At 30.0% G+C, this 14,707-nt stretch overlaps 1 protein-coding gene across 2 annotated transcripts; it reads left to right on the top strand.

Moving 5' to 3' along the window:
* Positions 1-416: 416 nt before the first annotated feature.
* LOC111035800 (otopetrin-2-like) lies at positions 417-12,522 on the top strand. Of its 2 annotated transcripts, none has more exons than XM_022317580.1 (11): positions 417-617; positions 703-787; positions 4,296-4,442; positions 5,309-5,425; positions 6,742-6,856; positions 6,941-7,046; positions 7,317-7,535; positions 8,256-8,416; positions 9,517-9,697; positions 10,113-10,636; positions 11,776-12,522. In XM_022317580.1, the coding sequence occupies exons 2-11, from the start codon at positions 762-764 to the stop codon at positions 12,262-12,264; spliced, it is 2,085 nt and encodes a 694-aa protein (XP_022173272.1). In that variant the 5' UTR covers positions 417-617; positions 703-761; the 3' UTR covers positions 12,265-12,522. The 2 variants fall into 2 exon arrangements, with proteins under 2 accessions (XP_022173272.1, XP_022173271.1); XM_022317579.1 differs by having other exon boundaries at positions 706-787; positions 11,776-12,264.
* Positions 12,523-14,707: the final 2,185 nt, after the last annotated feature.

The raw sequence follows: 14,707 nt of genomic DNA, 5'->3' as shown, positions 1-14,707 counted from the left end.
CTCGAGGGAGCTATTACAAATTTTTGGATACTACCGCCCCTCCCCCTCCGCCTAGTTGAGCTTGTGTGATCACATCGTGCCCATTGTCATAACGGGTATCGGACATAATTATTTCGTCATCCGACGCTTCCGGTCGGCTTCCGCGGGTAACTCTATAAATTATGTTACAGTAGGTATTTAATATAATATAATATAATAATATCATTGTCTTTGGCGTGGTAGTGCACTGTCGCGCTTGTTTGCGCAATCGTCAATTTATTTATTTACGCCGGTCGGAGGAGAGGAAGATTTTTTTTCGCCGCAGGGACCTAAGCTTGATGGGGGTGGGGGAACTCCCCCCTTTCGTTTGAATACTGGTTTTAATAATAATGTATTATTATTATTATTATTATTATTATTATTACGTGTGTAGGCCGCGTGCGTGTGTGTTAGCGGGCTATCATCCCGTCGGCGAATCGTTTGCACATCACCGTCTCGTACGTTCGGGCGAATGCGGTTCCCGCGGTACAGCTTAGGTAATATAATAATAATAATGTGGAACATTACAGAAGTAACCGATATCAATATAACTATGTCGCGATTATCATAATAATAATATTGTTAGATAATCAATTATCGTGAGTATTGTTTGTTGACTGTTGGGTCTTTAAAAAAAAAAATCATTTATATTTAATATAATAATAATATAGTATATACGTATAGTAGGTACGAATCGACAGTCAATTACCGTTTTTGGTTTTGGTTTTGCTGTTTTTCCAGTCATGAAGACCGACGAAGAAAACGTTAGGTAAGGTACAAGTAATATTTCGTGAATGCACTCACACGCATGTTATAAAAACACTACGATGTGATTTATCATGTCTTTTTGACTGAATTATCGTAATCGAATAATATTACATTTTGTATATTATCCAAAACGCATGTGTCCGACGAGTTTTCGACGAAAAATGTTTTTCCAATAGTTTCGAAAATATTGTCGTCGCTGTTACGAATTTCATATCAATGGCTTATAATTATGCATAATATTCAAATGGATAATATAAAATATTTTACTTACAATGTTTTTAAATTATAATAAATGCGATTTGTATAGTACATAATATTATAGTCAGTATAGTCGCCACCTTTTTAACCTAAAAGATTCGTTTGCTATTTAATTGTGCTTACAAACGTGGGATTTCGATGATTTTTTTGTAATAAGACTACAAAGAATTCTTACAAAATTACGAATATGGAAGTCTTTTTTATATTATTAAAACATATTCTTATTGGTTTAAATTATTATAAAGAAATTATTTATACAGCCCACTGTACCTAAATAATATTCTTTTAATTTTATAATTTTACATCATTCATTATGAAGTTTACGAAAACACCTGTGGTGTATATCATATTAGATTAATTCTAACAGCGATGACTTAATAATGATGATTTACTCTAGCAAATCAATAAATTCTATGTAATTTATTTATGTACTCAAACATAATGGGTGATGTATAAGTACCCCTTAGGTTGGTAACTTAAAATTATGATTAAAAAAATTACTATGATACATAGTATTGTATAATAATTAAATTTACTTTGACAGTACACGTATATATCTATTTTGAAAGTTATAATACACGTTTAAAATCTACATTATATTGTATAATTCATGATATTTGGTATTAAATATTAATATTAACATAATATATTATATAAGTATTGGTATTATATTTGTTTTGAACATTATTAACCATTGCTCGATTTGTTCGTATACAATCGTTATCTTCTGTATTACCGTTGTATGTAGTTACTAGGTACTTATTATTATTACATAAATATATGATGCACTCACATTATTTGTTCAGAATAGAAACGACAAAAACCTTTTCATAATATTCTGTAATTTTTATTTAAAATGAAATAACCAGTAGGTATAATAATATAGTATGACGTTATGAATTATGGTCAAATTTGCAATCGATTAATAGTCATTTGTATTTTGTCAGGCTACTATCAACCTCGTATAGCCTGAAATATGCAAATGTGTTAACTTCCGGCATTTGCTGTAATGAACTCTGCTGTATGTTTTGAACGGTGTTTTTTAATCACGACGTAAGGTGAATGAATACGGTAATAGTTATTAGGTATTTTTCATTCGTCTTGGATAAAAATATGCGCTGAAAATAAAATTATAATAAAGGAACGACCAGAGAGCAATATAAATAGTTTTAACTTTAGAATCGCCACAACACTTTTGATAGCTATTATAATATATATATATATATGATATAAAAATCTCAGGTTATATTTAATACAATATAGGTACACAACGAACTTGCAAATGGTGTAGATATTAAGTATTGTTCCTATTATTTGAAAATAAAAACAATATTGTCTGAAGTCAAGTATAAAGAAATCGACATAAATATTTGTTGAACTGCACCGGTTTATAATTTTTCGGAAAAAAAATGTTATCTGTTCTTTGCTGATGTTACAGTTGGTATTGTTGTGCATCGACATGTTTTCAAATAATTTCCAAAGAGAACACTTACTTCTAAAACTGTTCAAACTTTCAAAGAAGAGTATAGGTGTTATCTCTAAAATTGTGTGGTTGACTTTTTAAAATACTTGGTTACCTATACTTAATAAAATAATTAAATGTGATCGTTAATATTTATATGATTTCATAACTTAAAAATCAAAATAAGTTTATAAATACTAACGGGAAATTACCATAAGTAGCGCAATACATTAGTGAAATTCATTTATGTATCTAATAAATTTATAGTATATCTAAACATCCACCGACACACCGAATGAATGCAAATAGATTACTATTAAATATTAATAATACATTTTGTAACAGTATTTTAGTTATGTGAACAAGTGTATAGACAACTGATTTTTACAGTATAATAATGTGCAATTAATAGGTACAATTTTTATTACAAAATAATCAATGACTGTGATAGTATGTGTATTGTTTGACAAGTGCATTTTTGACACAAACCGTTAACGAATAATAAGTGAATAAAAACCAGTTAGTGGTTGTGCTAAATACATCCGGTGTACGTGTATTGTGTTTATTTTTTCCATGGACGTCATTAAATGCACTCGGGACATTAATGTGGCATTTAAATTTTAATAAGACTCTTGTACAAAGTAGATACATCGGTTCAACAATTTTTTTTTTCTGAAAATTATTTTTTATTGTAACGATTATTTGTAGGCTGGTAGAAAATAGGTTTGGAAAATGCAATATTAAACTTTTTGATACCTACTTATTTCAATATAATTAATTAGTTTTCAACTCCATTGTCTAGCTTGAGATTATATTGATTCCAGCAAAGTAACATTAGGTATAAGTGCTTTACTAACCGATTAACTTACAATTCCAACCCTCGTGTCACCCAACCATCATCTTCAACTATTTGAGGAAGTCCTAAAAAAAGACTATCAGGGGGTGCGTATTACAATCTGCTTATCCAAAAATATTACAAAAAAATGTCGATTAGTATTAGTTATAATGGTGCAGGTCCACGGACGAACTTTATATGGTCCAAGACATTAATTTTTTAAGTATTTATTTTGATGGTAAATTAAATGAAGCTTTCGTTCATTTTAATTTTTCATTTGATTTTCTTTGAATAAATATATACATTGAATTGTGATAGCTCTATAGAAAAGTTTCTGAATTTATAAAATGGTCCTCAAAAAATGTTTATTGGTGAACTGTGATCCCTGAGCCGTCCATTTATTATTAGTTATTACTAATATTTTATGACGACGTATCTACCTCCTTCGGGAGGTCTCTTCACTCAATATTTTAATCTTATTATTGAAACTTATGTCATCATTAAAGATTATTGTTCAGCTCTGTGTAATAAAAACTATGTTTAAAAAAATATATTATGGTCAATATTATATAGTATTATAATAATTGTTGACAAATTATTTTAAGAATATTCTTAGCTTTGTAATTGCCACTATCCGAAAAAAAAAACAGAAAAGCTACTTGTTGATTTTATTAATTAATGGTATTTTAAGTTTTCTATTAATATGATTAAAAACATAACATTATACAATATTACCACTCAAAAATAAATAGGTTTAGACACATAGACATAGTAAATGTACAGTAACAGTGCAATCTATTAACAAATATTCGTGAACAACTTTTAAAGTTTCAATTAATTTCTAGTAATTTAATAATTTACCATTATATTTTCGTATTATTATCAAACATGAATATTATATAATTGTATATTTAGTAATATTAACAATAATTTGTTGTATGCATTGATGGAAAGTTGGACCAGTGAAGGGTCTAATAAACCTACTGGTACAGACATTTCGCCTTCATTAATTAGTGCAAAGGTCACGAGTTCTACTCCCCCAAATGAATTCACACCAAACAAGGATGAAACTTTACCAAGGCCAAATTCTGTACTATTCGAGTAAGTATATAATGTCATAATATTATGGTTTAACTGTCGAGTTCCGTTCAACCAATCGCCAAATATTAAATCTATGATTTAAGAGTTGCCCACAAGGAAACTATGTACAATTTATCATGTTTAGATCTGGCACAAGTCAATCCATCGTAATTTAATCAATTTTTATCAACCCAGTTTGTAGTGCGAAAATATTAATTTTTGTCATTAAAACAACTGTGAAGTGTAATAAAAATCTCTTTGTATTTTGAAATGATTTAGAAAACACACAATTTCGGTAATAATATTATTAGGTCAAACATAAAAGTATAATGGATGATATAGTTAACAATGTTTTGTTGTAAACACATTTTATATACTATGTTATTTTGCCATTTTTGTTTGTTCCCAAGTACTCATCTAGGTAAATTTATAGCAGTGAGCCCATAGATGTATAAGGTATAACCATCATTAGATTATTATATTATAATATTATATAAGGACGATTAATTGCACTATAAACAATGTATGATGATCTGATCTAATGTGTGACAATAAACTCAACTTTACCTATCTAATTAAAGTTAAATTAGACACTTTCAATACATATATAACTTTTTATAATACATATCACCATTATATTATATAATTATAAATTGCACGATTTTCCATTTAAATTTACCGACAGTTAAGGTTTATTAAAATTTAAAGTACATTTTCTACTCTTTCGATACGCAATATTTTAAATAAGTAATTTTTTCCTCAATTGACATATACAATATGGTTCATTCATTTGATTTTGCAAACTTCATTAAAGCTAGCTAGGTACTAGCTAGTATACAATAGCAGTCAATAGAACAATTATTAACACATTGTTTTATTTTGATTAGGATGCCAACAGTAAAGCATTTGTCCACACTGAGCACTTCCGTAAAAAAATTACCTCATCAAATGAAAAGGGAATCGACAATTGAAGAGCTACATAATACCTGGAGAAAAATGGGAGCGTGAGTATATTTCGTTTTTAAGTTGTTTTTGAGGAATATAACTCGAAAAATACATAAGTAGAATTTGTGTTCCCTTGAGATTCCAGTTTCTGAAATTCGACTATAGTACTATACCTTATAATATTGAATATACTAAGACATCTTACACTTTTTTAAATTATATTTTATGCAAAAAGATGAGCATTGTAAGTATATTTAATTTGTCTAAAACGCTTGGAAAAATTAAAATTAAAATTAAAAAACATTGGTTTTTACTCCAGACCAGTTTTTGACAAAACAGATAGAGTTATTTTATGGTGTAACTAAAACACCAAAAACCATAAATATTAAACGTTTTCTCCGAATGTTCATTATTAACATTTTCTGTGAATCATTAAATTTCCAAAATATTTTGAATCCTGTTGAGCTATAATATAAAGGTATAGAAAATGTTCATTAGTTTTTTTTTTAAGTTGTTGATAAAAATTGTTTGCTCGGTCAAAATACTTGAACATTTAATAAATTCTCAAAAGTTGTTGTTAATAAAAATTTAAAAAAAAGGTTGAGCGAAAATCCACAATATTTTTAACGATCATCTGTTGTTTGAATTTTAACAAGAAGTCGTCAAAATCACGAAAATTTGCAAATTATTTTGAACTAGTTGTTTTGAGTCAGTTGTAAAAACTGAATACAAGATTCCTATTATACATAATTCTAATTTAAACAAAAAAATTTACTTGAAAAGTCGATCTACTATTTCATGAGCGTTTGTAGTTATTTTTATCTGTAAATTAACAAATTCTCATGGAACGATTTTCTTTTTTTATTGCAGTTCAAAAACGAATAACAAAAATTAAGAAAATAATTGAAATTTTTGAGAATTGTTTATTTTATCATTTTCTATGCATGATGAAATTTTCAAAATATGTTGACACATATTGAACTATTTATATCAATTTTCAATTTTTTTAAATTTTATTTTGCAGGTATAGACATTATTTTTTGTTGAGCCGAAATACTTGAAAATGTAATAAAGTGTTTCTCATAAGTTGTTATAAAAAAAGTCTAAAAAAATATTTTAGATATAATATACATAATAATAATAAATAATGTACATTTTTTTTTATAAGCATTTAAAATATTTTTTATGACAAAATTCTTCAAAATCTCAAAAATATTCAAATTATTTTGTAGCTACAAATTTATAAATTTCATGAAAATTAATTTTTCTTCTAGAATTTAAGCACTATTTGGAATCGATTACAAAGTGAATTTGGTCTATTATTTTTATAGCTTTAATACACTTTGAGTAATATATATTTTATTCAAACTTATAGGCAAGCTCTTGCTACAACTCTATCTGCTCTCTACGGTAAACTGTTGGTCGTCATGGGCATAGCTTTCCCGATGTCTGAAGTGATATCTACACACATTCCTCATTCATTTTACGAGGTAACGTTTACTATTGACTTATCTTTTATTATCATTTCTTTTATACTGCCCACGTATTACTGCTATTTTATTTTTTGTCTTCAGGGTTATTACTTATACCTTTATTTCGGAAGTATGGCGTTTCTTTTTTACATGTACGCTATGCTCCTCAAAGGCAAGCCCACAATGACACCAGTCAACAATAATTTTAGTAAGTAATGAAAATATTTCGCGGTAAAACCTAATTTAGCCAAACATAATATTACATGCGTTGTTAATACTTATCAATCGTGTTGAAATATATACAATGAAATGTCTAAATAAGAGACAATCTTGGTCACTGAAATTTTGTTTGCTATTCTGTAATAGAAAGTTTGTAGTGGGTTCCCAAAGTTGTCTGTTAGAGGAAGTTTCAGTGTATATAATTGAAATCAGTTGATTTAATTACTGTTATCGTGACACACGTGTCGTGTTTATATAGATAATTCAGTTAGCGATTCGTTATCCGAAGATGGTTCGGGAAACAGCGACGGTGACTCGGAATATTACGAAGACAACGACGACTTCACAAACACCGGTGGCGTTGAAATGGACTATTGGACGTCTTACAACCCGAGAACCCGAAGACAATCGTCTCACCTTGTGTTGCCTTCTACTTTCCAGCATTACGGAAGTTTCTATCTGAGAATGGGCGCTGTGGGTTGGTTGAACATATTAATAAAATATGCTATAATATTACCTATGCTATAATTATCATTCATAAAATTTAACCATTGGTCATAATATCATGTTTTTGTACCCCTTTTCACCAGTTATAAAAATTCACAATACCTACATTAAACAAATTACAATATTGGGCATATTTATTAAATAATTAATCAGTAGTTTTCGTAAGTTAATTTTTCGATGTAAGTACCTACTATTAATTACATAATAATATAGTCATTCTATATTTTAAAAATGCTATCATGAAAGAAGAAAAATATTATTTTCTTAAATCGATGCAGCTAAATACTTCTCTAATAATTAAACTGTGTACAGATTTATAAAACTATCATCTACCCACAATTTTTTCTAGTTATTTGTCTGCAAAAAAAGTATTTTGTTATTCAACTTATAATTATTATGCAACTACACTGTGTATTATCTACGTAGGTATCATCTAGATAACCATAGTAGGTATCTACCAATTCTACCATATTAAATGTTGGGAACGTACTATTCAAAAATGTTGATTACTGTTTTGTTTCGGACTTTTAGAAAACATTTAGATATTTTGGTTTTGATATATTTTAAAAGTCGAAGTCAATGTCATAGGTACTGATGTGAATTTTATAAGACATTATTCATAATAATAAATAATAATACTATAGTATGAGCTTAATAAAATATTTATATTTTTGATTATTTTTGTTTCCAGCTTTCGGCATAGGTAGTATGATTTATTCCGGGCTTGAATTTGGTCAATACTTTGAACTTGAACCCGCGACGAAATGTCACAATGTGCTTCTGGTGCTCACCCCGGCAACAAGAATGGCATTCATATTTATTCAGATGTACTTTATATTTTTGAATGACGAGGTAAGATTTATGGTTGTGAAAGATAGATGGAGCAATACTTTTATCAATTATATAATTTAAAAAAAAACTCGCATAGGTATACTACATTACTAAACTGAAATTTCAATACTGAAATCGTATCACATATATACCTATTAATAAATAAAAACAATATTAATTATTCTTAATGATATTTTAATAATAGTATTGAGTATAAAAATTGTATACAAATATACAATATATACTCAATGGTAGGTACTTACTCATGTAATCATTCCACAAATAGGTATTAACAATCGAGTAAAGTGTAGGTATGTGCCTGCTACAAATGTATCTATTTCGTTAAGGAGTTATGTAAGTTGAATTAGTATTTATTAATAATTACAATTAATTGTAATGGTCGGGTTAAAATGTGTAGATTGCTATAATATGAACTATAGGGCAATGTCTTAAAACAAATCTAAGAATAATTTAAAAAAATAGGTATGATTTGAAAATTAATGTTATTGATAACTTACTATGACTTGCATATTCATATATCAATCAAACATCATACACAGCACAATTGTGTAGTACTTGTAGATATTTTGATAGTCCTTCATTAGAACATGAAAGATTGAAAAAATGTAGTATTTACTATTCACTAATATTTCTTTCAAATGGAACACAATTATTTTTGACTAAAATTAAGTTTTTTAGGATAAAAAAAGTGTAAGTATTAAGCTAATACTAACAACAAAATACGTACACTTAAAAATGTGAAAAATGTGCAAAAATAATCAATGAATATCCAAATATGCTTTAATACTCATTTTTTAAATTTAATTTTCTAAGTAAAATTTCAAATAATTATAAAATGAAAAACTTACTATAATTATAAAAATAAAATACAAAGTATGTATAATAACATAAAAGAAAAATGATTATTTTGATTCTACTTAAAAACAAATGTATAAATAAATATAACTATAAAATACCTACTATGGAACCCAAATATTTTATGCGTACTCAAAAGTTAAATTAAGACTGTATATTTTGTAATTTAGCTTAGAAAATAAAATAATTACAAATTATGTTTTGGTATTATGTATTCAACCTGTTCGTCGGTTTCCTCATTGCAGCAACAAATGAGAGTGACGCGGCACCGAGTTTTGGCAAAGTTTGGACTCATGCACATGATCGGCACTAATCTGTCAGTATGGCTCAATGTACTCGTTCAGGAAACCAAACACGAAATACTAACTTTTTACAATCCGGCGGACAATTCCATCGGTGTCGACAAACAACCAAATCATTTTTCACGTAAGCCCAAACAAACGGTTTACCCGTTAGAACTGATAGGTATAGAACAGTAAATCTGAATAAATTAGTGTTTTCTTATAATATCATTAAATGTATTTAAATTAAAAATTGTATTAAAATTGCCTATATAAGGCCCCTTAACAAGCAGATTATTGGTGTCCTCTTAGTATTTAGGATCAAGTAATCGAAGGGATGCAGAGAGGAGAGCCACTCCTCGCTGATTTTCCGTTATATAATGAATTATTGAATACTCAAGCTGTCATTTTTTTTAATTTCCAATTTGTGTTATACCTATACATTATTCACCTGATATTACCGCCTGACCATTGGCGCAAATAGGAGGGGGGGGACTTATACGTTCATAATAATTTATTTATAAATCATCTTTGAGCATAAATTTGTGTTGTGTGTGCAGTGTTCAAAAAGTGGACGACCACGACGACCCAGTCACCGGCTTCGGCCATGTCGTCGGTGGCCGACCGGCTGCGGCGCAGCATCAACACGGGACCCCATCACATTTACGAGTGCCGCCGGACGAACATAATCGGGTCGCTGGTGCAGAACGCCAGCCCGTTCCTGTTTCCGTGCACGATTGAGTACAGCCTGATATGCGCCGCCATACTGTACGTGATGTGGAAGAACATCAGCCGGGTGCATGCTGACGTGTACCGGCAACGGAAGGCGGAACGGTGTGAAAACCTGGCGCAAATCACTCACTACCGGAAGTCACCGCACTATTACTCGGTGGATTGCGCACAGGCGCACAAAGGCTTGTTCGTCGGCATACTATTCTTGGTGCTCACCATCATCTCTCTAATACTGTTCTTCGTGCTTATTTCCCGCCCGGAGCTCATCACGTTTGCCGTCATGGAGGTGAATGTCTGCGAGCTGTCACTGTACGGTATGACCACTCTGGCCACCATTGTCGGCATGATGCAGGTCCGTATGACAATATTATTATGTTTTCGGGTTAGATTAAGTCCCCCAATAATGACAATATCTCACCAGATTTTAATAACTTGCTGAACATTTTTCAGTGTTAATTTTCAATTCGCTAAGGGCTCGCATAAGTTAATTTACTAAAAAACACTTGATTTGCGTATGAATAATGCCGCCATATTCTTAAAAATACTTAAATATGCAGTGAAAAATCTTTATTAGGCACGTATTGAAAACTTAAAAACATAAAAAAATAACTTAACTTTTTGTTTTTTATTAACAATACTATAATATCATAATAATATTTTTGATTTCAAAAGTTAGGTTAAATAGTTGCTAAATGATAATAATTCTTTTTTTTTGTTCAGAGTTCGTTTATAATCGATGTGAGTCCTAGTATGATGATTTGAGAAAAAGTTATTTAAAAAAGGATAAGAAGTAAGACTATGATTTCAAAGAACCAATTTGGGTTTATACCAACAAGATAAAAAATGTTATGTATAGGGCAGATTGTGGAGAGTGAAAAAAAGGCATTTGTGTATAGACGTATAATGTATAGCCGTATAGGTATTGTGTATAGATATGGAAATTGCAAGAAATAGTGTTTCAAGAAAGATATTGTAGTGGATGAGAAGAAAAAGAGTGAAGAGTGTATGTGGAGAAATAGTAGAATTTAATGTAAAAGTAGATGTTTATAGAGATGTAAGCAGCTAGTATATTAAAATTTTTTTATTTTGTAATTTATAATAACTATACTTATAAGAAGTTGTTAGTTTTAAATTGTGAAAATTACTTAAACGATGGAAATATCAATAAATGTAGGAAAATAACACTCAACGTTTATAGGTACTGAAGTAAAAATAAAAAATGTTTAATAATAGATAAAAATACATGTTTATTATTAAAATATGTATTTGGATTTTGTATTTTCTATAGTATGATATTTAATATAGAATAATATTAAAATGGGTAAATGGTAACCTAACCGTACTGAACGAATATTTTGAGCCCAGTGTTCCCTAATCAATGTGGTCCGAGGCTCTTAATTTCCCCGTCATCTGGCCTTGTGATTATGATTATGATAATGTTAATAATCATGTTCCTATCGTTTAACACTTATGTGTCCTACACAACCACAGGTCAGGCAGCTAAAGTTCGATGGACTGCGGAATCTTGAGCTGGACAACATACTGCTGGTGGGCGCACAGACGGGCACGTTCATATACAGTACATTCACGATAATCAGCGGTCACTTCACAGAGGAGAACAACACGATTCTGGTGCTGATCACGGCGTCCGCGTCGCTGGTGCAGACGTTTTGTCAGACGGTGTTCATACTGGACGCGTCTCGGCGGTCATGCGTCACTCCCGACCAGATACGCAAAAAGCCCGGCCGAGAGATCGTCACGTTCTTGCTGGTCAGCAACCTGGCCATGTGGGCCATCAACACGCTGGAGAAGTCCAGGGCTGACTCGCATCCCATACAGCTCCATTTCTATGGCCTGTGGGCGTGGACCATAATCACGCACGTGTCCATGCCACTGGCCATATTCTACAGGTTCCACTCGACCGTGTGCCTGTGTGAGATCTGGAAACGGTCGTACAAGATCAAACCGTCATACATGTGAAAGAGGTGTGGTCCGCCCCACGTCCTTCACCACCGTGCCACAAAACACTTTAATATATTATAATATAACCGATAATATTATTATGAGTTATTAGATATTCGGTGAGATCGCTTCAGGGGACTGAGTCGTTTTCGATTCCTGCAGTTCGGTTCCCAAGCTCTTCAATATTTCAGTACCGTCATAAAGTATTTACCAGTTTCGTTATAAAATAGGTATTCACAGATCCATGTAAATTGTGTACGATATGAGTAGGCAGTAAATTCCACCTCAAAATGTTCGAATATACAATTTAAGTGCGTTTAAATTCGGTAGTCAATTAATTGATTTTCAATTGGCTGTTTTGGTTCCAGTTTCGAATTAGACATTATAAAAAGTAAGCTAAGTTAATTCCCGTTTAAATGTGAGACATCTTTTTATTTTAATCCAGTAAAGACACCATCTGTTGAAATTGTTTACACCTCGATTGACATAAATTAAATCTACAATTCACAACAATAGTCAATACTACTGTATTGCTTTGCTTTTGTAAGTTAAAGATGACAGAAACATAGATACAAATTTCCTACCTTGATACAAATTGAAAATAATTGGTAGAACTATTTTGGATATATACCAGGATTTTTTTTAGGGTATGTCTTCATTTTATATTTAGATACATCGTGTAGGAAGTGAGAGGCTTTATACACAATCCATTGAATTCGTCTATCTCCATATTAATAACATCAAATATTAAATAGAACCTTTAACCATGTGCCATAACATATTTTGTAGAAATTTTAATCATATTAATATGTCATATGCCATATTATGATACCTATATTATTTGCATAAATACTGCCGATAGAATGTGTTTTAACACCCAAAACAGATTATAATAACTAAAATTGTATAATGTGAGTAATTGGTTAAAACTTAACGGGAACCAATGCGGCTTTAATTCGAATGAAAGTAGATGGATGAGATATGGCAATTATTCAATGAGTTATAGTCTTGTCGTCAGAATCAGGCGTAAATTATTCCACACAAACTATAAATTCAATTTAGCAAAATAAAGAGTATTATAAAATATTATGAAGCTTACTTTAAGAATAAATTCGTGTTCACCACATATATACCAAAGGTTATGGATAAGTTTAGTATTTTATCTACCTATAGGTAATATTTATATATGCTCTGATTGCCTACTAAATGCGTCCTAGATGTCGAAGAGCACCAATGCTTACCTTATTTACTGAATTTTATATATTTTTATTGATTAAGTTGTCAGTAACAATTATATTTAGTTTAAAACAATCTTTTAGTCTTCCATGTTCCACAGCTGTAAGTAGAAAGCTGCACCTAGGTATATAACAAAATTTTGGCTGAATTTCGTGATTCCAAAATGTAAGCTAATATCTATTATTATTGGAGAATAATAACTTGTTAGTTATTTATACATTCAAAATTATTATCAGTAGGTAAAACCTTTATATATCAGCTCATTTTGGGTGAATTTGCAACCATATCTGCAACCCATTTATACGAAACTGGCAAAATGGTTGTATAACTAATCAAAACTAATTTTTCATAAAAAAATTTATAAATGATGAAAATACTATGTTATTTATAGAAAAAATGTTTTATCAAAACAACAGTTTCGGTTTCTAAAATATTTAAATAAGATTTACAGCAAGATTTCAATTTTAAAACTAATTTTAACTCTTTCAACGACGTGTCTTTACACGCCCACGCTACAAAAACCAAATAGATATTATTGTATTATTATGTATTATTAATTGTTATATTAAAATAATTGAATGACTAATGTATTAATACACATATTTATACATACATACATATATATATTATGTTAATATATTATATTGTGGTAGACGGTTATAATAATTATAAATGAATCGCCCAAGTATGTACTTTTACTTATTATAATATGAGAAATCTGAAATATATTTCATAATGTTAAATCAATGTCAGTATGTATCTACTTACCTAATCACTAATTTGTGTTCACTTAGGTAATTAAAATATACAGTATACTTACCATACAAAGTATTTTTTTTAAAAATTATCAATTATCATTGGTGTGGACTGTGGACACTATACCGTATTGCAAAATATAAATTCGACAAGCTACTCGCCTACTCCAGTTATGTATACATCTATAGGACAACTAATAATTTTCTTGTCAAAATATATAAATATTGTCTACTGGTATTACCAAATTAACCCTCTCCCTCTTGAACTTTTAACCGGTTTCAAAACTGTGTTTTCGAGTTTCACGTAAGTGTTGCAGTGAAACCACTCTGTAAATAACAGGGTTTAATATTGACTTAAGCCTCCGACGTGATGCATTGTTTTAGACGAAAACTGAGTTTGGTTAATTATAAATTTTTAACTTGAATTCGTCAGTATTAACCGTTTTGCCCCCTTTCGTAGCATAGCTTAT

This window comes from Myzus persicae, unplaced genomic scaffold (genome assembly GCF_001856785.1).
Source record: "Myzus persicae strain clone G006 unplaced genomic scaffold, MPER_G0061.0, whole genome shotgun sequence".
NCBI lineage: Eukaryota > Metazoa > Arthropoda > Insecta > Hemiptera > Aphididae > Myzus > Myzus persicae.
The sequence above is the reverse complement of the archived record's forward strand: the minus strand, read 5'-3'. Positions and strand labels throughout refer to the sequence as shown.